The sequence below is a fragment of the Mytilus galloprovincialis genome, chromosome 4, assembly GCF_965363235.1.
Source record: "Mytilus galloprovincialis chromosome 4, xbMytGall1.hap1.1, whole genome shotgun sequence".
NCBI classification, from domain to species: domain Eukaryota; kingdom Metazoa; phylum Mollusca; class Bivalvia; order Mytilida; family Mytilidae; genus Mytilus; species Mytilus galloprovincialis.
Window position 1 is genome coordinate 84,671,411 of NC_134841.1, and position 26,635 is coordinate 84,698,045.

General features: G+C 31.8%; 1 protein-coding gene across 3 annotated transcripts in view; it reads left to right on the forward strand.

Annotated features, from left to right (window-relative positions):
• LOC143073200 (thrombospondin type-1 domain-containing protein 4-like) overlaps positions 1–26,635 on the forward strand; it is a 92,593-nt gene that overhangs the window by 12,614 nt on the left and 53,344 nt on the right. For 2 of the 3 annotated variants that reach the window (XM_076248555.1, XM_076248554.1), the window contains exons 2-6: positions 4,833–4,899; positions 5,189–5,289; positions 5,972–6,023; positions 9,267–9,369; positions 11,761–11,894. In XM_076248555.1, the coding sequence (XP_076104670.1) occupies positions 4,833–4,899; positions 5,189–5,289; positions 5,972–6,023; positions 9,267–9,369; positions 11,761–11,894 (457 nt within the window). Of the gene's footprint in view, positions 1–4,832; positions 4,900–5,188; positions 5,290–5,971; positions 6,024–9,266; positions 9,370–11,760; positions 11,895–18,556; positions 19,021–26,635 lie in introns of those variants that run through there. The other variant, XM_076248556.1, reaches the window with a different exon arrangement.

Here is a 26,635-nt window from a genome sequence, read left to right on the forward strand (position 1 = left end):
TGATGACTGATCTTGTGTTTCGTGGACAACATTTGTCAGGTTACATTTGTAATATAAAGTTAGACGCACCATTAAAATTTCACCGACTTTTGATGTTTTTTAATGACTGCTTCACATCAAATATTTGATAGTTTTCCAATAGTTTTGTTTAATTGATTTAAGTGATAACTAACACACTTCGTAACAGAAGATGTTTGTTGTGTTTTCTTTACATTAGAAGACAAATCGATCTTTTTTTTTTATTATACATTCCACTATTGCTGAAAACATAGATATATTGGTATATCGCCATATAATAACAATAATTTATTATTTATTATAATGTACATACACCGCAAACTTTCGATATAATTTGTCTCAAAAATATGGACAAAATTCAAAATTCCGATCTCAAGAATTCAACATAAGAACAAGTTTACGACAATAGTGATTCTTTCAACACTTCAACTAAGTCGGTATATATCAATCCTCATAATTTCAAAATTAAAGTTACATATATTTATCATTAGTATCTACCTTTCAACAAGTATTACTATTAATTTTTACATATCTTATATCGGGTCTTGAACAAAATTGGATTTTGTTTTATCTTATAACCTATTTCATAAACAAATGTATTTAAATACAAATATCGTGCCGTTGGGAACTGACCCTATAAGACAAATTAGAGAGACAGGATCGATCAATCATAGAATACCTGAAACTGACCAGTGGACAGGGTTGACCATATAAATCAATACAGCAAATAATGGAATGAGATATTTAATTAAAACAGAAAATTAATACGTACTTGGCAATCATCAATTCATACAAAATAAAGTTAGATTTAGTTTTATATGAAGGAATAGAGTTAATTGAAGTCTCCGGGCATGGGAAGGTAGGACCATATGGTTCTTTTAAAAAAATTAGATACTTTAAAATCAAAAGATCTCATAAGTTTTAAAGAAAGCACACGTGTTTTATGTTGATTTTTTTTCAATGCATTGAGTATAAGTGTAATATTCACTTTGACTTTAAACTAAATAATATGATAGAAAATAATAACTACCAAATATATACAAAAAAAATGTTTTTGAATAATATTTGTTTTTTAATTGATGTGTACTGCCTGATAATGTGTTTAATTATGTAAAATTGTGTGAAATATTTATAAAATTGAAAAGATACATGTACTCCAGATAACTGATAACTACATGTAACAAGCAGCCGTACCGTCCCTGTGTCAGTTGTTTTGGTAGCTTTTAACTCATAACCTGTGTCAGTACTACGTACATCTTAAACCAACATTTTGGAAACCCAACTATACAGAAACGACAACTAAGGAAGCATACACAAAACAGCGAAATATGGCCTGAATGATAAGCAACTATTAACTAGTTTTTGAACACTATCAAGTTCAAGGCGATATTTCCGTTTAATCAAACACTGAAAAAACACTCGGCCACTTTAGTTACGAAACATATTCGTATTTGATTTAAAATACCAGCATCTTGCACTATAAGCCTGTAGTTTTATATAGATATGAATTTATTTAAAACTATTGAAAACGCCTTTAAAGGTAAACACATATAACAAGTGCAGAAAAGATTAATAAAAGGAGATATGGGGCATACCTCAGGAAGAAGGGTACCAACCAACATAAATAAATAACGGACAGCTAGAACAATTCGTTTGCGGTACTTTCCGTCAAATACACCCTGAAACTTAATGAAGATATAAAGGCAACAATAGTATACCCCTGTTCAGAAGTCATAAATCCATTTACAGGAAACAAATCCGGGTTACAAACTGAAACCGAGAGAAACACATCAACTATAAGAGAATAACAACGAAACAGCAGAAAACTGAAGTGCAACAAAAACAAACAATAATACAACATACATAGACACGAAAAATAAGATAACAACTTCTATACTCCTGACTTAACTTGCTATATTACTCGTGCCTGCTAAAACGTTTAAACCCGCTGCACATATTTGCACCTATCCTAAGTGTTGTCCCTGTTGTTCAGAGGTTGTCGTTTACTGATATGGTTCATAAGTGTTTCTCGTTACTCGTTTTTTATATATAGATAAGACCGTTTGTGTTCCTGTTTGATTGGTTTTACATTAGTCATTCTGCGGTCCCGTTATTGCTTGCTGTTCAGTGTGACCGAGGCTCCAGGTTGAAGGCCGTACTTTAGCCTAGTGGTTTATTTTTTACAAATTGTAACTTGGATGGGGAGTTGTCTCATTGACACTCCTTCACATCTTCTTACATCTTTTGGTTATAAAAATAATAGCAATATGTCTGAGAAATAGTTAATGATATTCATATTCTGCACAATGCACAGAGAAAAACAATCTGCTAGCAATGTGACAGTTTACTGGAAATTAAAACAAAACATGATTTTTGTCTCATAGGGTCAATATTCCAATCTTGCGGAAATTGTAAAGCGTATTATACCAGGAAATATATTCCAAGATTGCGGAAAATGCATATCGCATTATAGTAAGAAATGCCTTATCATACAGAACGAGTGATCGTAAAATTCTAATTGATTCAACTGCAAATCATTTCTTTTAATTCAGAAATCCGGATTTTCCGACACCAATGTTAATCTTGTATTAAATAAGTAAGATTTGTTTTAAATGACGCAATAACCAAGTTCGAATAAAACCTGCATATGAAATATGACCCATGCAGTTGCTTTCTTGATAGATGGTTGCAGCTCACATAGCAGCTATTTAAACTATTTAAGGGTCGATGTCACTGCTGGGGGACGTTTCGTCCCCGAGGGTATCACCAGCCCAGTAGTCAACACTTCGGTGTTGACATGAATAGAATGAAATTCAAAACAGTGTAGCTGTGGCCATTGATTGACACATTAAAATCATCCATTGACTGGGACAATTTAGGTGAACGTTTGTATGTAACGACCAATGCTCACTATGTACTTTTTAAAGACACTTAAACTATGGGGTCACCAAAGGTTCTCAACACCTAAATAAAGTAATTCGAAAAATTAATCAGAAATAACACGATATTTTGATTTATATCAATTATAAAAATCAAAACACAAAGGTTATTCCTGATTAATTTTTCGAATTATTTTATAATTAAAGGCGTTAAGAAACCTTTGGTGACCCCACAGTTTAAATGTCTATCGTAGGTACGTCGTGAACAGTGGTCGTTACAGACAAACGTTCACGTAAATTGTCCCAGTCAATGGATGATTTTAATGTGTCAATCAATGGCCACAGCTACACTGTTTTGAATTTCATTCTATCAATAATGTGGTCATTTTTATAAATTTCCTGTTTACAAAACTTTGAATATTTCGAAAACCTAAGGATTTTCTTATCCCAGGCATAGATTACCTTAGCCGTATTTGGCACAACTTTTTGGAATTTGTTATCTTCAATGCTCTTCTACTTTATACTTGTTTGGCTTTATTTATATATTGATATGAGCGCCAATGATGTGTCTTATGTAGACGAAACGCGCATCTGGCGTACTAAATTAAAATCCTGGTACCTTTGATAACAATGTACACCACTGGGTCGATGTCACTGCTGGTGGACGTTTCGTCCCCGAGGGTATCACCACCAAGTAGTCAACACTTCGGTGTTGACATGAATATCAATAATGTTGTCATTTTTATAAATTTTCTTTTTACAAAACTTTGAATATTTCGAAAAACTAAGGATTTTCTTATCCCAGGCATAGACTACCTTAGCCGTATTTGGCACAACTTTTTGGAATTCTGGATCCTCAATGCTCTTCAACTTTGTACTTGTTTGGCTTTATAAATATTTTGATATGAACGTCACTGATGAGTCTTATGTAGACGAAACGCGCGTCTGGCGTACTAAATTATAATCCTGATACCTTTGATAACAATGTACACCATTGGGTCGATGTCACTGCTGGTGGACGTTTCGTCCCCGAGGGTATCACCGCCAAGAAGTCAACACTTCGGTGTTGACATGAATATCAATAATGTTGTCATTTTTATAAATTTCCTTTTTACAAAACTTTGAATATTTCGAAAAACTAAGGATTTTCTTATCCCAGGCATAGATTATCTTAGCCGTATTTGGCACAACTTTTTGGAATTTTGGATCCTCAATGCTCTTCAACTTTGTACTTGTTTGGCTTTATAAATATTTTGATATGAGCGTCACTGATGAGTCTTTTGTAGACGAAACGCGCGTCTGGCGTACTAAATTATAATCCTGGTACCTTTGATAACTATAAACAAGGGTTCATAATAGTAAAGTTGAAATCATATCCTTGAAAGTTTAATGGTCGTCGTCATTATTTGGAAGATGTGTTATGAGTGCCAATGAGACAACTCTGTAAAAAAATGTAGTGCATTTCAGATCAAATGCCAGTAGAATCTTAGGTACTCTAGTAGAATAAGCAGATTCAACTCTACATGTGACACCTGTTGTGTAGCTCTTATTAATACAACCAAGGCGATCAGTCTTATTAGGTAGGTCACATTCCACAAAAAGAGGACTGAGGTTGACAATTGAAACAGATATTCCATAACGACCAACCAACTCGTGATGCATTTGTAAAATTTTCGAATTGTAATAGCAGCAACCCTCTATCTATTACAAATCATGAATGAATATTCAAGCACTGGAATTTCGTATCAACTTGGAGATATATACCCCATATGCAAGCGCTGATGGAAATAGCTTTTTAATACTATTTTTTATATATAAATCCAAATTCTAAACATACATGACCACGGACCAAGGAACCGAGTTTTCATATAAAAAGGATTATGTTAAAATCTTGTTCACAATGGGTTGCTATTATTATTGTTTTCTATATTTCAGGATACGCCTGTCCACGTCATGGTTTACATTACTACTAATGGCCAGCTGTGTTCTTGCAGAACAAAAAGTGAGTTGAATTTAAACATTGTAATATCTGGATTGACAAAAATGATAATTGGCAGTGATTTAAATGTTTAAAACTTCTGGAACTTAACATTTAATTATAATGGATATGCCTGTAATGGTCCACAACCCCCTCTTTTGAATTACAGCATATAATACAATTACACAATAATGAATTTATTCGTGGTATTATAAAACCAGATTGAAGTACTGCATGTATTTCCAGTATTGTTCATAATACGTACATGTATATAGATAAATAATATGATATCACTCTGAGTATGTTTATTCAGAATTCTCAAAGATCAGTATTTATGGAATGGACCTCTTGGACAGTTTGTTCAAAAACCTGCAATCAAGGAATTCAAATGAGGACGAGAGATTGTGCCAATACGTAAGTTGTCATAGTTAAATGTCAGTTACCTTTAAAATCGCACAATAATCACTTCTTTTTTTATTTGAACGACAATTATGGGTGTTTTCTTTGCCCAAGGTAAAATCATGATTGAAAAACTTCTTCTACCATGTAAAGCTGAAATGTTAAATTCTAACTGGTTTCCACATGTGGAACCAGAACTACTTAGCTTATCACTTGCGTACACCCTAGGTGTTTTGTAGGGTTTGTGTTACTCAATCGTGAGTTTTCTATGTAATGTTTTGTTCACTTTTTCGTCTTATCATCGTTTTTCGTTGTTTGTCATGGCTTTATAAGTTTTGAATGTCTCCTTTGTATATTCCGCAATTATAATACATAAACAGACGCGTAAGTATAAGTCTGCAATCCATATGCTAGTTTCATTACTTTTCTAGCAAGTGCGTTTTATGATTTCATTATTTCATATCTATAAACAATTATTTCAGATGTGTAGTAAAATTTCCTGGTGTTATTTGTAGCTCTGATTTTCATTTATTGACAATAGAAAGAAGCTTTGCAACTAAAAACATATCATAGGAATTAAAAATTGTATACAACCGTCATCTGTTTTATTTTAACTCTCAGTGATTCATAAATCTTCAACTAACGATGGGCTAGTAAAAATTATCATTCATAAACATATACATTGTTTTAATTACAGAAATAAAAACTGCAACCAAACTGAGAAGCAACTAAAAGTTTGTCAGCAACAGGTATGAATTGTTATACCAATTAAAGAACAAATAAATTGCATATATCTTGTTTAATTTGCCTGTGAGTTACAAAGTAATCATTTTAGTGTTTTCATTAATTATCATTGAAGTTGTACAAGAATTGGAAGGGTTCAATATGCTAAGAGTTACCTACCTTAGTTGTATTTAGCAAAACCTTTTCGAAATATTTGGTCATTAATGATCCTCAAAATTTTACTTTATTTGTTTTTTCAGTTTTTTTTGATCGAGTTCACTGATGATGAGTCTTTTGTAAACGAAACGCTCGTCTGGTATACAAAATTTATTTGTTATATACGTCTTATGGGTTTAGATGTCTCATTCACATTCATAACTTTATCTGTCACGAAACATTTGAGTAACTATTAATAAAAACTCAATCTGATTATTTTTAATCTTCATACACTTGTGAAAATACAGTGTTTAAAAATATTTATTGTTCCTCATTTAACTTGCATGATTTGGTGGTTTTATCTAACACCCCTGCCAAACCACGTTAGAAGTAGAATGTATTTTGTAATTTCTTAACTGAAAAATGAAACAAGCCTTAATTCAAGTTTATTGTTATGTAGAAACTATGAAGAACTCGTATCTATTCAGTCATATATATTGTTTCTAGCATCACGATTTAAAGTGTTTATGTTGATCTTTAGTTATTGCTCACGTTTTGTATGTGTGAAGAATAATACTACGTAAAGAACTTTCATTTTCTGTGTTAGTAATGACTACTGTACCCTATTTTGACTATTTTACCTAAGATGTCTGTTTTGTTCACGCATCATTGTAAATATAACGAAATTTGATGAGACTGTCACACAAGTGAGAGGTTTAGCGCTATAAAACCAGGTTCAATTCACCATTGTCTACATTTGAAAATGCCTGTACCAAGTCAGGAATATGACAGTTGTTGTCCATTCGTTTGATGTGTTTTATCATTTGATTTTTCCATTTGATTAGGGACTTTCCGTTTTGAATTTTCCTCGGAGTTCAGTATTTTTGTGATTTTACTTTTGTCTACTTTTATTTGGAAGGTTTAAGTGGATCTTCTTACCCTATCGGAACCCATTAGTTTTTCATGAAATGTTTTCTTTTAGCATATTTCTTGATTCCCTTTAACCATTAGTTTACAGAGTTTTGATCGGATTCGTTTTTTCTCACCCCTACCCTTTTCACCATCATTGATATTAATGTGGTGACCAGTTAATGTCTTTAATATTGAATAGTGTCTTTCACACATCGTTGTCAATATAATGGAATTTGAGCGACTGTCATACAAGTGGGAGGTTTAGCTAGTTATAAATCTAGGTTTACTCCTCAATTTTATACATAAGAGAATGACTGTACCAAGTCAGGAAATATGACAGTTGTTATCCATTCGTTTGATGTGTTTGAAGCTTTTGATTTTGCCATTTGATTAGGCACTTTCCTTTTTGAATTTTCCACGGAATTCAGTATTTTTGTTATTTTACTTTTCACATATACCTACATATTGTTTCCCTGACAATGTTGAAAGGATATTATTAGTAAATTCAAATTACATTCCTATTTGTTTATATCAAGAACTAAATGGTATTTCATGAACAAACAGCTGATCAGACATCAGTATTTGGATAACATTTGCTTCCATTATCGATTTTTCATCTCTTCTGATAACCACGATTGCTTATAATCCAAACTATATAATGATTTTATGCGTGCTTTTGTCATTTTTTTTTCGTCTGAAAATGCCATGTCATTAAGGCTTGTCCTTCAATTAGGGCGCTGTCGACCAGTAGGTGGGGTCATATGGTAATTACTCTGTTTTTCTTTCATTCTGTTTGTCAGCACTTCTTTGTTGTCAAGTCAAGATTGAATCAACCAGTTCCATATATATTTTTTTAGTTGTGGTAATCAAAAAAAGACTCCTTTCCACATTGATTCCCTGTGTCAAACATGATTTGGTCCCGCTATTCACAAAACTGCCGCAAAACATATTGTGCTTGGATAAATACAAAATTTATGTTCATAGAAAACACATCCTGGAGTTGTTTTTTTTTTTTTTTGTGAACCGGACTCATGAATTAAGGCCTAGCGTTAAAATTATCAAATAAATTGATTACTATTACGCATCATTGATTTACGCTTATTATTTATTTGTGTCTGTCTCTCACACAAAAAAGTGGAAGCAGGGCTTTTATTCCTGATTATTCATAAAAGGATAATATGTAATCTTTTCATTATCTAACCTGAAATTTATCTAAGAAATTGTGTTTTTCTTCAGTTTATGGCTTTTGATCGCTCCTTTGATACCTACTCCCGTAAATTTTCATAATAAATGTTCAGTTACCAAATTGCGTACTTGTAAGATTACAGCTTATATTGGTTATTATGTTTTCCTTCAGTTTATGGCTTTAGATCGCCCCTTTGTTACCTTCTCCTTGTATATTTTGATCAGATTTAATTTTCAAAATTGTGTACTTTTCAGGTTTTATTTTATCTTGGTAATTGGTTTATCGTTTTCTTTCAATTTTAGGCTTTATATCGCCACTTTGGTACTTGGTTCAAACTTCCCCTACATTTTATGGCTTTCGATCGCCCCTTTGGTACGTAATTCCCATACATTTTGATTATGAATTTTCAGTTACAAAATTACGTACTCGTTAGATTGAAGTTTTTCTTGGGTAATTTTGTTTTCCTTCAGTTTATGGCTTTTGATCGCCCCTTTAATACATTATCCTCGTACATTTTGATTATACGTTTTCATTTTCAAAATTGTGTATTTTTTAGACTTAATTTTATCTTGGTAATTGTGTTTATCGTTTTCCTCCAATTTATGGGTTTAGGTCGCCCTTTGGTACATTGTACCTACTTTCCCTACTTAATTTGAATATTTATTTTTAGTTTCAAAATTGTCAAAAAACATGCATAATGTTTGTATTGGGTCTTTTCGTCAACCTTTATACTTAATATAATTATGGTTGCCAAAAAGATTATAAATCATAAATGGATACAAGTGCGATATTTAGGCTAGCTAAAATCCCGTTTTATCCTTCATTTTCTTCAGAAATGTGTGTACCAAGTCAGGAATAACACCTTTGTTTTCCAAACAAATTTCATTGATATGTACCCTGTTATGCTTTGCCAGGTTTTGATGGACTCCTCCACCTTTTTACAATGGAGTTTGATACATGTATTTCTGCATATTCCATACACGTTAAGTTCATAGATGATTTATTTTAATTTCAGGAATGCAAAGGAAAAGTAAGAGATTCGAGAGATCTTCAATGTCAACATTTTAGTAGCAAGGTTGTTCATGGAAGGAGGCATCATTGGTTTGGATATACGTATGGTATGTCTGGATATTTATTTTAGTGAAGTTAAGATCATAGATGTATAGAATTAATTATAAATGGTATACAGTTATAAATAATTTATGTTATCGGTTTGGAATTGAAATATTTGAAAATATTTTTTTTTTTTCAGTTCCCAACGTCGTATGTATATTCTAAAACAGCATTGTCCATATATACTAACTAATTTTGGGAAAACGCCAATTCTTATTAAGTGCATTCGAGCCAATATGAATTATCATTATGGGTTACGTATTTTCACAACCACATGGACGTTGCTGTGTATTTATACATCCTAACATTCAAAAAGATTGTAAAGAATAAATACCAAGAATGAGTCTGGCATACTCGAAATATAATTTTATTCATTTTAATGTCCTGATCAGTTCCAGGGGTATTAAATAAACTCATCATAGATACCAGGACTAAATTTTATATATACGCCAGACGCGCGTTTCGTCTACAAAAAGACTCATCAGTGACGCTCAAATCCAAAAAAGTTTTTAAAAAAGCCAAATAAAGTACAAAGTTGAAGAGCATTGAGATCAACTATTCCTAAAAGCTGCATTTTACTGGGATATACAAGTATTAGTAAGTTAAAACTTGTCAAATAACGACCGGGTAGTAATCAACTTGTCAAAACATAAACTCCTAGCTTTTTGTCTCAGTTCAGTGGAATTGTATCTCCTCAGAATGAATGAACATTACTTGTATGTAATATGAATTTGACATTACAAAACTTGACACATTAATTGAAAAAAAGTGATGCCATAAAATATAACAGTGACTTGAGTCATATAATAAAAGTGTTTATAAATTTTACAGAGTTATCATCCACCATTATCTTTTTATGCGTTATTTACAAAATACATATTACGTTCGGAACATTAAATTATTTTATAATAAACGTTTCAGCCTATTTAATTTGCACTTCCAGAAATGAATTTACTGATTTTCAAGTGCAAAATATGAAACTTTAATGTATTAAACATAAGATCATTGTGGAACGTGTAATTCGTTTTAAATCGTTTTTTAGTTTGTGGTACATCTAATCAAGAGTCCCCGCATGCTTTTCGTTAATGCAATATGATTATTAAGTATCGTGAAATCGGGGAGACTCCATGATAGTGGGGTATTCAATGTTGAAATTCCAGAATTTTTTTATTTCACTGAAATTCAAGAATTTTTATACTGGACAATCATTTTTACAAACAACAATGCTGCACAGTATTGTATACTGTGTTTTTTTAAACCGTTTTTTTTTTTTTTTTTGGCTATCAGTTGAATTGTGCTATTTATATATTGTACAAAAACTAGGTGTAATGCAACACACATTTTGGTCTCACATTCTTGTTGAAAATTATTTATATTTGCATTAATAACGATTTTAAATATCAAAGTAACAGGAAAGTCATCATGAAAGATTGAAATAGATCTGTGCGGCTGTGATATTACGTTAATATTGTGTCTGTTCTGCAACAAAAGCTATAAATTGCAGCTAATGATGTTCGGTTACAGATAGGTGGAAGTAGAAATAATTATCAAAATATTTTAAATCAATTTGATTTTTAAAGCTAACAAAAAATATAATACATTATAATACCGACAACTAATTAAAAATATACTTTTTTATTTATTTTTTGTCGTTGCTTCAAGTGTCAGTTTGCTTAATTGTACGGAGAATGGATTTGTTTTATCCCGTAAAAGCAAGACATAACGAAATAATAACAGTATGATTATTATTATCAGTTAAATTGAATTTGATATCAGCAAACATGTTGTTTGCCCCATGCATATTATGTGTGAACCTGTTATTCAGTGATTGTCATTTGTTACTGTATATCATATTGTTTTGTTTTTTTTTTAAATAATTTAGGTCGTTAGTTTTCTCATTTGAACAGTCAGTTTACATTTTTTCTTAATTTTCAAGCCTTTTAAAGCGTGCTATATTTAAAGCTTATGATATGGTTTAGGTTTTGCTCTTTGATGAATGTCGTACAGTGACCAAATTTCATTTGGTTTCTAGTTTTTAGTGGAGAATCGTCTCATTAGTAATACCCATACCCTCTAATTTTTATATACATCCTGCCACATATATGTGTATGACCTTTTTAAAAACTTGTAGAAACCAAGGAGTTTGAATTGAAAGATAATAACTTTATAGTTTGCGATTATCGGTATACTAGAGATGTCTTTGCACATTTATATATCTTATGGGTTGGTATTTATTGTAGTAACAAGCACTTATTATTGTTTCGGTTCATCATTTAGACGTCTAACATTTTGAAAAAAATAATGCTTTCAAGTAAAAAGGGGGCATGTTTTGAACGGTATTGTGACAATTTTTGAGAAATGTCTATTTAATCTAAAACTGAAAATTTAATTTTCAGAACGGAATCAGTGTGAATTATACTGTAAAGCTTCATATTATGGATTTTATATGAAGTTTGGGGATAAAGTTGAGGATGGAACCACATGTAAAGATTCTGGAAGTTATGGCATATGTGTTAGCGGGCGCTGTCAGGTGAGAACTTGATTACAAGAACATATGTAGCTCCATGTAATATGAGGAAACTAAAAGGTATTAGCGTTATTAAAAAGCTATTGAATATATCAGACTAAACATGTATGAAAAGAGAACATTCAATAATCAACATGCTAGTTAATTTAAGTTTTTGATATAGTTAATGGATAAACATACCAGACTCCTAGCAAAGAAAGCTATAGACACTAAAGCTAAAATTGGAGTGTGGTAAACAAACGTGACCAAGTTTTAGTATGTATCTCCCTCATGCAAAGCTCTGATTCCTTTCACGGATTTGGCTATACTTTTTGGACCTATTGGATTATAGCTCTTCGTCTTTTATATAAGTTTTAGATTTCAAATATTTTGGCCACGAGAATCACTGAAGAGATATGTATTGTAGAAATGCGCATCTGGTGCAAGAAAATTGTTACCGTTAATTTTATTAGTCGCTATCTTTGGAGTGAATTCAAATTATTCCAGATTGCTTTGGTAAATATATATTTTGAGATATTACTAAACCAACTACTCATAAAAATCATACATTGCCATAAATTGATAGGAAAACAACAGCATTTGTAAGAGTCTAGTATCTCCTTGTCCTAAATATTGACTTGGTGTTTGATATTCATACTAGACTTCATGTGTATTGCTAAACATCTTTGCCATAGAATATGTGTTTGGAAAGTTTCAAGTCTCAATAATATGATCTATAATGTTATATTATAGAGTAAAAAATCTAAAAATCTAGCATTTGTCGAGGTTCATATATCAATATTTACCAATACACAGAGTATATTCGGTGTAAATTAAACGTTTATATTTCGGTTAATATTGAAATAATTATTTCATCCACAGTACAATTTTACGACAAGCGTCGAAAAGGGTATTGAAGGTAAAAATGGAAACAATAAATATCTAACTTCAGTAAGGAGTATATCTAACATTGTTATTGTATGACTCGGAACTAATTTATGTAACGAAACACATTAAACGCTTTCAATCAAGATTGCAGAAAAGCGTTCCGACTTCGTTTGAATCATTCAAAACTATTTCATAATCTATATTGCATAAGTTATTTGCAACTAAATGTAAAAACAGCTGCAGATTCATTTAATATATATTGTTGAAATAAGAAGTTCAATAACGAGCAGTTTATAATCAAGAATATTGATGAAATTTTTACATCCACAATTTGACTTCGTTGAAATTAAAACAAAATTATGAACGAGGAATTATTAAATTCTTCTACTACAGATCTGTAGTCACACACATTTTTAATAAGAAATACCTAACGTTTCTGAAATCAAACTATTTCATTTCCGAAAGAGTAAAAGTTTCAAATCTATTTACATAAGATGAGTCTTGATGTGCCTTTTAATCTTAATTTTACAGCAGATTGAAAATACATATCTCTTCCCAGATATATGTAACGTCATGGCTCAAGGTGAGAGAGACCTGACATTAAACAGTGTTGTGACTCACGATTCTTTCAGTCGGGTTTAACTTCTAATCAGAATAAATTTCTGAATTACACATAAAAAGAAGGGTTTTTCAAATCGGAATTGCAAGTAATTGCTTAACGACGGTCATATAAGAGACAGGTTTAGCTAGCTTTAAAACCAGCTTGAATCCACCATTTTCTTATCAAGGAAATGTCTGTACCAAGTCAGAAATATGACAGGTGTTTTGATGTGTTTAAGTGTATGATTTTGCAATTTTTAAGTGACTTTTCGTTTGGAACTTTCCTTGGAGATTGGAATTTTTGTTATTTAATTTTTAATCTTTAATGGTTCTTATCGGACAGTATTATAATGCAAGATGTGAAAATGGTACATCACTATGCTTTAACTAGGCTTAGTATCTATTTCATTTCTGAAAGAATTGGGGACAAATGTTGATTAAGTAAATTAATGCCCATCGTTGACAAACTTTTTTAAAGTACATAGATTAATATTATTAATTAATTGACATTTGCTTCGATGTGATGCTTTATATTAAATTAAGTTAGTCCTAATTCTAACAGCTAAGCTGCTTATCATTAAGCGAATTGGACAGTATTATTCAGAAGGAAGCATACAAATCAATTGAAAGCAGTCAGCTGTACGTGTCTGTGTGCTGTCCCACAGCTGAACCGGAAAATACAAAATTCTAAATTGATTTATTGTTGTTTTAGACAAATGACTTTATTTTACTAGAATGTTACTAAATGGATTTTGACTATACCGGATAAAATTTGTATCTTAGCCATCACCATTAATTAATTAATTTGTTGAACTTCAATCATTGAATGGGTTTTGGAACTATTCAGCTTCCAATAATCAATCACGATCTCAAGTACATGTTATAACACTCACACATATTTATATATGTAACAAAAAGACAACTTTTTGTGCCAAAAGCACTTCAAAAAGTTTTACTAAGTCGTAAAATTCATCAATGCTATAAGTATCCAAAAGTATTCTAATAAATTATAAACGGACAATTTAGCAAAAATTAACATGAATAAGCATAAACAGCAAGTGCTTGATTGATTTATTTATCTTGTTTTGAAACATTCAACAGCAATTATTTCGTGCATATTAAGATTTAGTTATTACAGTTGATTTTCTAAAGTTGATTAATCGCGGAATTTGAAATACCATCTGACAGAATTATTGTTGTGTTTGATAACGACTGAAAATTGGCCTAGCACCACAGTACCCAAAATAGTTGTTGCAATAATTCAGTCAGGAGTTTAGTCCACAACTTTCTACGTCAGTAAATGCATTTACCATGCCAGATATATGACAGTTTTCATCCTTTCTTTCTTTATGTGTTTGAGCTTATGATTTTACCATTTGATGAGGGACATTCCGTTTGGAAATTTCCTCTGAGTTCGGTATTTTTTGTTATTTCAACTTTTATTAACGCACAAAAAAGCGTTGATGTCATGAAAACAACCAAATTGATGGCCATACAGTTTCGGAATAACATGTACTTGAAGTCTAGATGAAATATTTTTTGTAAAAGTAAACTTTCTGGTATAATGAATTTGTTTTTGCGGACAACACCATATGTTGGTTGACTGATATGGAATACCTTTGTCATAAATGTCCGCACATAAAAGTCAACTTGCCGTTTTCCCCATTCCGTACACTTTTTCATGATTGTGACATCATCTAATGAGACTTCTAAACAAATGTATGAACTTCCCATGCTCAACACGATGGGTGGCACTAGTGAAGCTTGATCTCAAAAAACCTTTAGTAGTTAGATCAGCCCAGTCTTTTTATTGGGTGTGTGTGGCTAAGTTTCGGTTTTCTATATAAATATGTAACTATTTATCTTTTCGTCGTTTTTTGTCATAACGTTTTCCGTTTCCTTAGAGACTTTCTGTTTTGAATTTTCCATGGAGTTTAGTATTTTTGTGATTTTACCTTTTAGATTTTGACTTGTGTGTTTTGAATGTCCTCTCGGAATCTTGTACGTCAGACGCTCGTTTTCGTCTACAAAAGACTAAACAGAGACGCACGAATTAAAATAAATAAAATAGTCACATAAAGTATGAAGTTGAGGCGCAGCGAGGACAGGTTGTGCCAATTGGAAATACGGCTTTTTAAAAGTAATTTACATGTAAAAGTATCGAATTTCTCATCTTATCTCTACCGATAGCTAAGATAGCTATCTATACATCTTTTTTTACATTTGGAATTACATAAATTTTATTTAATTGAGGATTTCCAGGTGTCGATGCGTTAATTAAAGATTTACCTGTATCTATCTACAGGGATGCACTTGTATAACTATACTTTCATTATCTCAGAGTTTATATTAATTGAGAGCTAATATGCAATTACGATGATTAAGTCTGTTAAATTTAGAAACGTGTTGAATCTGCACTTTGTTATATTTGTTAAAGCATTCGGTTGATTGATCCGTGCATTAAATAACTTTGTAACATGAATAGGCACACTTCAAGAATTAAGTGTAACAGACCATCTGAAGGTACTGATAAAAGTTTAATATAGTTTAAATTTAATCATTGGTATCTAAACTATCATCATGTATCAATTCTGATGTTCAACAGCATTGGGCATTTTGAAAAGTAAACATTAATTAATACTTAATTGTCTTTCTTGAGTGAATAGAACGTCCATTTTTTGCATTTGAATTCTTTGTTTTATTCTTTGTGCATGCGTCATACCTGGTTAACATCTTAAACATGCAGGTACATCAATATGAAAATAAAAAAATAAAAGTAGACGATGTAGTTGAAATTAATGATTCTTCATATTCATAGTTTAGTTTAACTTTTACCCCCATTTATTTATACACCAACAGTTAATGCTGACGTTTTTACAGGAAAAATTCAGTCACTATTTTTCAACCACAGTTGACCTAAAACGGACTTCGCTATTCTTTGATGGTCCTGTTTGGTCATATTATTATTCAACTATTTCGGTTCTTATACGTCCTTGGTCTTCAAGTATTCGGTTTTTGGAGTCCCTGAACTTTTTACAATTCAGAGGGTTTATGCTGCAGAGATTTTAATGTATGTCTTAGCACATATTCATGTGTCATATAATTTGCTTGGTCTTCTCCAGTTGGAAAAAAAAGGTTGTTAAATGCCGATATTACATTTTTTCTTGTCTTTTTCTAAAAATTTCTGTTTTTTCCTGCTTCATACACTTGTTCTATATGAAAAAAAAAGAAAAGACTATCATTATTCCCGCCGTGAGAGACAAATTTTTAGGCGACATGGGCTATATTTATGTTGCTTTGACAATTGTGTTGTGATTACTAGCTTTTATTTGTTCATGTTTTCATCGATCATTTGACATCATCAATCTAAGAAGATCACTCGATTGAAGGTCAATCATCGTATTAACTTAGTTTTTAACAACCAATTGTCAAACAAAACAAGGTGCACGATGTCTGGAAAAGTATTGGAGATAGTTCTCAAGTAACTAATTAGCCTTGAATATAGACACTTACGAATTAAGTGAAGACAAACTACCTTCTAGTTAGTCTAGCTTGTCTTGATTCTTGAAGTAGACTTATAATGTATTAATATATGTTTACATAACCTGGGTGTTGTATAAAAGGTTGTTTCCTTTTGAAGTCAATAAAAAGATCTTGCAAATGTGCTAAATGAACTTAAATACTCATCTCTTTATTGGCTTAGATATTTTCTAGCTTTGTTGTCATACGACACAATGTTTGTATACTTGACGGAAAACTCGGTTTTAATGCATTTACAATGTTCAATTTTACACAAATATAAGTGGTATAAGATGGAGACGTGTGTGATGTATTTGAACTGTTTATAGAATTAAAAAGCAAATCTGTCAAATAAAATTACTTCATCAAATTTTAATTACCCTAGTACAAACGGTGCGTTCTTCTTGGTTCTCTTTGTGGCGAATGAAAGCATCCGAAGATGACTTCACTTTTTTAGACTGTACTAAAAGTATATATTATGAAATGTGTGTTGCACCTCATAATGCGTGTAATGAATGATTTGCGAAACATGATGTCCCCAGTGCAGTGAAGGAGATTCCATTGAGACAGTGAGACTCCTTTAACCAAGGATGAAAACAAAAGGGAAAAAGTTATATGAAATATACCACATGTGTTTCGTCGTATGGCGTGTATATTTAAACAGTTTCAGACATTTGACTGTTCTACCCTTTACTCGTGTATTCTTTGTTACTAACTTATGTGACATCACCGAATTAGAATTGGACCGAATTCGTACTTTCATAAACAACTTGACGGATGCCACATGTGAAGTAGTATATGTTTACCTTTCCGAAGCACATGTGATCATCTTCAATTTTTTAGTTATCTATAATGCATTTTTTCAACTGTTGTTGTCTTTAGTAATTTTTCGTTTCTTGCCAAAGCGTTGTCAACTTATTTCCGACATACGAGTTGGAATACCTCTTTGATATCTTCCGCCTGTATTATTGAAAATCGGTCTTTAAAATTTCCGACAAACCCATTTTAAAGGACATACCTACTAGATTTTTGTAGAGATTAGTTTCGTTTTGAAATAACCTATAGAAATTAAGTCATCCATAAATGCAGCAAAACCAATGAATCGGCAGTTTGTCTTATGGGGTTATAAATACTCAGCCCCGTGTAGTCGAATGGGGACACACACTTTATGCCTTGTACATCGTCCAACTGAGGTCATGACTCCCAAGCCTCAAATCATGTATTTGCCTCGCAAAAAATAGGAATTATGCTACATTACTGCAATGGCAGGTTTTTTAATCGTAACCACTTGTGTATGTGCCTATCCTATGTCACGAACATCCTCATTTCTGTTTTTTTTTTTTTTTTGGTATTGTTATCAAAACTTTGATGTTGATACATGAGACTCAGGGTGACTTTGTCAATGCTGTGACGTATACCTAACATCTTATAATCATACGACGAAACTTTAAATGTCTTGCAGACTATAAAAATCGGTTATCATTGAAACTGTTAATACTCAAATAAGTCAAAATCTATTTTTATTCTGATTTCTCGTAATAGGTGCGGTATATTTTATGTTTACAGTTCTGCAAAAGTAATTATATACAAAACACCAATTTAAACAAAACCAGAAGGGACAAAAAGTAAATGTCATCACCATATAGGAAGTAATCATTTCACGAAACTTAACTTGTTACGTAATTCACACAACATATGAAGTGTTCATATAAGTGACTCAGTGGATACAAACAATTCTATTACTGGTTTATATTGTTAAAATTATAATATTATAAATATTCTTTTCAAGTTTATGGGATGCAATTTTACAAGTTGGTGCTAAACGTTTTTACCTTTGGAAAAACACCTGGCTAGGAAGATTAAATCCAGCAGTAGACAGTTATACAAATAGTGAAAAAAAATTCTTCAAGAGTACTTGACATGCCTTCTTAAGATACCTGAATTCTCTTGTTTACTTTTAAATTTAAATTGAAAGGTATATATAGACCTTTGATTATATATTAAACGTCAATGGTCGGAGACGTTCTGGATATGTACAAGAGGATACATAGGTTGGAAATTATTGTTAAATTTACATGAAGAATTGTAATGATCTAACACGATGGATCGGCTGATATTGTTGTTGACTTTATTCGTATTACAGGTAAGCTTATTCTTTCTTCTAAACGTGCAAGACAGTTGGGCTCGACATAAAGCAAATTTGTTTATCAACTACGGGTTTTATATATCGCAGAAACTTTTTAGCTTATTTCTTGAAAATAACATCATCACCTGAACTTCCCAGTCTAGTGTGGCATACATTTAGCTGAACTATTATTTATTATTGTTAAGGGGCCGGATGAAACTTGATTTTCTCGTTGCGTGTTTTTATGCCCCACCTACGATAGTAGAGGGGCATTATGTTTTCTGGTCTGTGCCTCCGTTCGTCCGTCTGCTTCAGGTTAAAATTTTTGGTCAAGGTAGTTTTTGAAGAAGTTGAAGTCCACTCAACTTGAAACTTAGTACACTTGTTCCGCATGATACGATCTTTCTAATTTTAATGCCAAATTATAGTTTTGACCCCAATTTCATGGTCCACTGAACATAGAAAATGACAGTGCGAAGTTCAGGTTAAAGTTTTTGGTCAAGGTAGTTTTTGATGAAGTTAACGTTACATCAACTTGAAACTTAGTACACATGTTCCCTATGATATGATCTTTCTAATTTTAATTCCAAATTAAAGTTTTGACCCCAATTTCACGGTCCACTGAACATAGAAAATGATAGTGCGAGTGGGGCATTCGTGTACTATGGACACATTCTTGTTCTCGCTGCGTTGAAGACCCATAAGTGGCCTTTGACTTTTTTCATCTGTGATCGTTTAGCTGTCTCTTTGACAGATTCCCAGTTTCCATTCTCGATTCGAAATTTTTTCGAAATTTTGATAGCAATCATTTTATTCTTCTATTTTCAAAATTCAACTTGGTTAACACAATTATTTACATAAATACTGCGCCGTATGCAGTCAATTTAGACTTGCAGCAGATACGTCTTGCTTTCAAGGTATGACAATATTCTTTGATAAAGTATTTTTCTAATTTCTTTGACTTGTTACTGTGTTTCCATAGACTTCTACCATACGAGTATTTGCTTTAATAAACCTAAATATACCTTGCATTCCTCGCTGTTTCTTTCATTCCCAACTGAACGAGATATAAAAATGGGTAACAAAGAACTCGCTGAAACATGCAGAGTTTCCCTATGCTATTAGTTATTAATGTGCTTCATCTAAGCAATTTAAATTGTTGTCTTTGAGTATTCTAGTATTCTACATTTTGGGAGCAGATTTGTGACAGATTTTGACTAGTGGATGATTTTTATTAGAACATAGAATTAAGTTTTCTGAAAGCGTTAATTTAAAGACTCTTTCTGTTCTTAAATTAAACTCTTTCGTTAAATTAAAAAGATGTACCGCACATGTTAAATCAAGATTAGATTAACAAAACTGTGCATAATTAAATTCGTCATTTGAAGGCACGTTGCGTAATTTTATAACCACAAAAAAAAATAGAACCGAAAATGGTTATTTAATAATACATAAATATTAGTTGGGGACGAAATGACACATTTTTAATGGGATGTTATATAATTTAGCGCAGTTTTACAACAAAGATTTGCTTATGATATTATGTTTCGGTATATGTGAGGTAAACTATGGTTATTTGTATATTACAATTGTATTAACAAATCGACTCAAAATAGTAATACTTTATTAGAAAATACTTTGATAATATAGTTCTGTGTATTAGAGAAATTTCAATCTAGATTTTTTTTATATTTTGGAGCATGCAGAACGGGAATTTTCAATTTTATTTTCGATTGTATTTTTGCTTTTATGTTACACAATACAAGGAAACTCACAATTCACCTTCTCCAGTAAGATTATTGATTACTTTTCATGTGTATTATATATAACATATGTACATGCAGATTGTTAGAGCGCTAGTAAATGAGATACATTCAAATCGTTGTAGAGTTTTAATTACTTTTCCTTAATATATATACAGGGTAGACACCACATATCATTTTTACATATGCTTTGTCTAAAATATTGCATTTTTTGTTTTTGAACATTTGCTTCTGTGACATCTAGCAACACTGTATACTTCATCAGCATCGGCATGGTAACAAAAAACATTAAAAACCCGAACATTCACTGGTCGGCCTGGAGTTAAAATAATATGTTATAGCAGGGTGTTACTTCTCATGAGGACTGTTTATTTGTCAACTAGCACGTTAAAAATCTGCTTCAGTGTATCTGTTTAATACAAGGCAAGGTGCAAAATTCATTGCACAAATACTATTATGTTTTCGTCCTGAAAAAGCATTTAACTTGTGAATGCCACTGGCCGGTTAGCAGCTATTCATCACCAATGACCACTTGGCTCAATAGGCTCTGTAAAAATATTCATTTGGTTAGGTAATCAAAGGTTTTCCAAAGTAAAATAACAAAAAGACCGAACATGGAGGAAAATTCTAAACGGAGAAGTCTCTAATCAAATGGAAATTGAGAATGTCATTAAGTTGCCAAACATTATAAAATACATATATCATTACATGATATTTAAAGCGTTGCGTCACTAGTGTTATCCTCTCAAATATACTAAATCAAAAATCAAATGATCTACAAGCATTACAAACTATATGCCACACTACATCACGATAATAAAATTGAGAATGGAAATGGGGAATGTGCCAAAGAGACAACAACCCGACCATAGAGCAGACAACAGCAGAAGGTCACCAACAGGTCTTCAATGCAACGAGAAATTCTCGCACCCGGAGGCGTCCTTCAGCTGGCCCCTAAACAAATATATACTGTTTCAGTGATAATGAACACCATACTAAACTCCAAATTGTACACAAGAAACTAAAAGTTAAAATGATACAAGACTAACAAAGGCCAGAGGCTCCTGACTTGGGACAGGCGCAAAAATGCGGCGGGGTTAAACATGTTTGTGAGATCTCAACCCTCCCCTATACCTCTAGCCAATGCAGAAAAGTAAACGCATAACAATACGCACATTAAAATTCAGTTCAAGAAAAGTCCGAGTCTGATGTCAGAAGATGTAACCAAAGAAAATAAACAAAATGACAATAATACATAAATAACATCAGACTACTAGCAGTTAACTGACATGCCAGCTCCGGACCTCAATTAAACTGATTGAAAAATTATGTCTTCATCATATGAATATCAGGCACAATCCTCCCCGTGAGGGGTTTGGTATCATACCATCATAACATATATGAGAAGAACATAACCCGTGTCATGCCAACAACTGGTTTATTAAGAATAAATGTGTTTAGTTCCGATGCAAAGACCCTATTAGTGAATCAATATTAAAGCCAAAATATGCAATCTTTAATGACCTGACAACAGTATCGTAACTATATCCCTTCTTAATAAGTCTATTTAAAGGTTTTGTTAGCTTCTGAGGTGAATACTGACATTTTTGTGCTTTATAAAGAATATTTCCATAAAATATTGGATGTGAAATACCTGAACGTATAAGAAGTCTGCATGTTGAGCTATATTTACGAATGATGTCCTTATACCGATGATAAAATTTAGTAAATGTTTTGACTAGTTTGTGATATCAAAAACCCTGGTGTAATAATTTTTCAGTAATACATAAATTTCTCTCGTTTAAATCTAAAACATTGTTACATACACGAGCGAATCGTACAAGTTGAGATATATAAACTCCGTAAGATGGTGACAAGGGAACATCACCATCTAAAAATGGATAATTAACGATAGGAAATGAGAAATCATCTCTTTTATCATAAATTTTAGTATTAAGCTTTCCGTTAATGATATATATATCAAGATACCTAGATGAACCTGACGTTGAAGATGTTATTCGTCTTTTTTTATATATCCTTGAGTTTGCAGAGTATAGTATAGGATATACATTTCAAGGACTTTTATAGCTTACTATGTGTTATGAGTTTTGCTTATTGATAACCTATAGTTATTAACTCCTGTGTCATTTTATCCCTGATGAAGATTTGCCTCATTGGCAATGAAACCACTGACATTCTCTTATCTTTATATTGTATGTGAAAAATTAGAATAAAAAAATACCGAACTCAGAGAATATTCAAAATGGAAATTTACTTGATAAATGACAAAACCAAAAGATCAAACACATCAAACAAATGGAAAACAACTGTCATATGTTTTACTTGCATGGTAAAGGCATTATAATCAATTTTAAGCAAACTTCTATCTTGCGTATTATTGTTTGGTACAAAAACATAGACTCTTTTAGTCTTGTAAAACTAATATAAAATGGAGAATTTCAGATTAAAGTGAAACAAATGGAAATTAAAGAATCAACTCTATTGCATATTTCTTTTTGTAGCATTCTAATTATGTGTATTATTGAAAAAATGTGATTACTATTGATAAATGGAATATTTTAGTCAAGGGTTCTTTTCAAAATTATATCTATACAAGTGCATATTACACAAATGTTTGTCCCAATGAAGAATCAAATCATAGCTACAGTTAATATACTAGGAGAATACAGAAGACCAAACTTTAGATAATTTTCTCTACAATCACAATCAATTTTCGGACGTAGATATTGTTCGTCCCTTTGGTACTTTAGAAGCAACACATTTTTATCTTCCTGTGGGACTAAATAGTGTGTTATTTGTATTCAGAATGTAGTTCCAAGGCCTGTTTAAATGAAATTGAATACGTAGAAACCCACTATCTTATTCTACCAGTTGGTATGTTGAATGAAATGACGGCAATGCAATGTATAAATTGGAATTAAATCTTTGATGTGGAACTTTACATATTTTTTACTATATTGTGTATATATATATACATGTATATGTTTAATTTTGTAGTAGGGTGGTATTATTTCTTCAGAAAAATCATTGTTAACTAAAAGTGTCATCAATAGAAAAATAAATATTATTGTTACTTGATGACACTAGAACACCGCAGACACGTACGTATTCCCTATCAAATACTCACATTTGCATATAGGCAGTTAGAAAAAACATGGAAGCTTTAATCCACAAATCAGTTTATCTAGCTATATATTATGCTGCATACCATTGTTTTTTATCAGTGACATTGGATAAATAATTTGACATTGGAAGCATCTGACTATCAAACAATTGAAAAACTTTGACTTGTGTTGAAGGTTGGTGTTTGGTGACTTGTGCTGTTTGTTGTCTAATATTTATTATAATCTTCTTATTTTTATAATGTGGATTTCATTGGTCTTTTTATGTCCCTTTTGTTTATATAACTCTTCATGTATCCAAGTATTTACGCATTCTTTGCTTTCGCATATTTAACTGGAGTTTATCATATGAAGGTTTAGGATCGGACGCACCAAAATTATTAAGTGTTGCTTATTCATTTTTATAAATTTGAGAATGATTTCCTTTATTAAGTAATGTAATAAATCTACGGGGATAGGTACACCTTTGGTACCCATCAAATATCATTATTATTTTTTATTAATCTGTCTAGTTAAATATAAGAGTTTTCTATTTTAAACATAACCAGGCTGAGCATTTAATTAATACCATTGTCCTCTTTCGTGTACATGATGTTTGATTAAAATTGAGAATGGAAATTGGGAATGTGTCAAAGAGACAACAACCTGACCAAAGAGTAGATAACAGCCTAAAGCCACCAATGGGTCCAATGCAGTGAGAAATCCCGCACTTGAAGGCGTGCTTCAGCTGGTCCCTAAACAAAAATGTGTACTAGTTCAGTGGTAATGGACTTCATACTAAACTCCTATATATAAAAGAAACTAAAATCAAACAAGACTAACAAGACCAGAGGTTCCTGACTTGGGAGAGGCACAAACATGCAGCGGGGTTAAACATATATTAGATATCTTAACCCTCCCCCTATGTACCTCTATGATTGCAAACATATATAAACCTTTAGGGGAAAAGTCTGTTTGAAACAAGATATCGATTAAATCATTTCAAAATTGAAACTTAATAATCTGTTCCAATTGGCCTTTCAAGTTTCATATCAACCAATACTTTAAACATATTTCTTCATCTTTAAGTCAGTTCAAAACCTTTAGAAACGTATGCAAAAGTTAAATTCAGAATCGCCAGTAAACTCAGTTTGCGACCATCAAACTACAATACAATTATCTCTTAATTATAATAAAGAAAAAGTACTGAAATATGAATAAGACTTTATAGTATCCCACACCTACTTTTATACGTATTTACACTGTTACATAACGCGTCAGAAAAAAAATATTATAGTTTAAATACAGCTGGCAAATGCGTTATACCAAATATTACCTCATCTTACAGACAACATAAAGGATTTGAAAATTAGAAAAGCAGAAAAATCGGGAAGATTTCGAGCATGTAGTCCTTTTCATTTAAAGATAAATTAAAAAATATGTTACTCGTATCGATTAATATAAAAAGGTTATTAGAAATACGCTTCAAATTAGTTTTGAAATACCTTTGGTGATTGTAAATATCTGAGTAATGTGGTGATTTATGTTAGCTGACAGACCAGGATACAAACTAATTCCTTGACACGAAATTTCAATGAATTTCAAGTGGACATGAGAGTAGAATTGTAGACTAATATTTAAGTTTGGAAAAGCCACACACCATGATATGTGACACCAATCCTGTTTCAAATGGTTTAAGGCATGTTAATGCTTTGATCTAATGTAGTTTAACCCATTCATGTTCAACAAAAAACAGTGCAAATATGCTTGTATAATTCAAAATTCAATTTGCACTTCAAATTAAATTCAATATAACTAACTTCTCGGCTGCCACAGTCTACTTATAACAAGCTTCATCAGAAATATCTAATGACTGGATTAGGAATAATTAATGTATACGGAATGTAAAAGCAAGCTCCATCAGAAATATCTAATGACTGGATTAGGAATAATTAATGTATACGGAATGTAAAAGCAAGCTCCATCAGAAATATCTAATGACTGGATTGGGGAATAATTAATGTATACGGAATGCAAAAGCAAGCTCCATCAGAAATATCTAATGACTGGATTGGGGAATAATTAATGTATACGGAATGTAAAAGCAAGCTCCATCAGAAATATCTAATGACTGGATTAGGAATAATTAATGTATACGGAATGTAAAAGCACCAACTTGCTTATAGACGGAAATATCACATAAATAAAGGCAACAGTAGTATACCGCTGTTCAAAACTCATAAATCCAGGGACAAAAAACAAAATCGGGGTAACAAACTAAAACCGAGGGAAACGCATTAAATATAAGAGGAGAACAACGACATAACACCGAAACGTAACACACACAGAAACGGACCAAGCATCAGACAAAACACCACGAGAATAACAAATATAACATGAAAACCAAATACATGAATTAGGGATAGACAAGTACCGTACCACGTCTGATCTCAATATCTCAAAAATAAGAGAAAACACAAACGACTCAACGTTAAAATGCAACGCACACAGAAACGAACAATAATATAACAATGGCCATCTTCCTGACTTGGTACAGGACACTTTTAAAGGGGAATAAAAGTGGTGGGTTGAACCTGGTTTTGTGGCATGCCAAACCTCGCACTTTAATGGCAAAGTTAAATATAACATTGAAATGACAACATAATATTACAGGACTACAATACAAATAAATAGGAGAACATATTAGACAAAGAAAAACATGATTAATAGATAACAAAAAGCATCAGG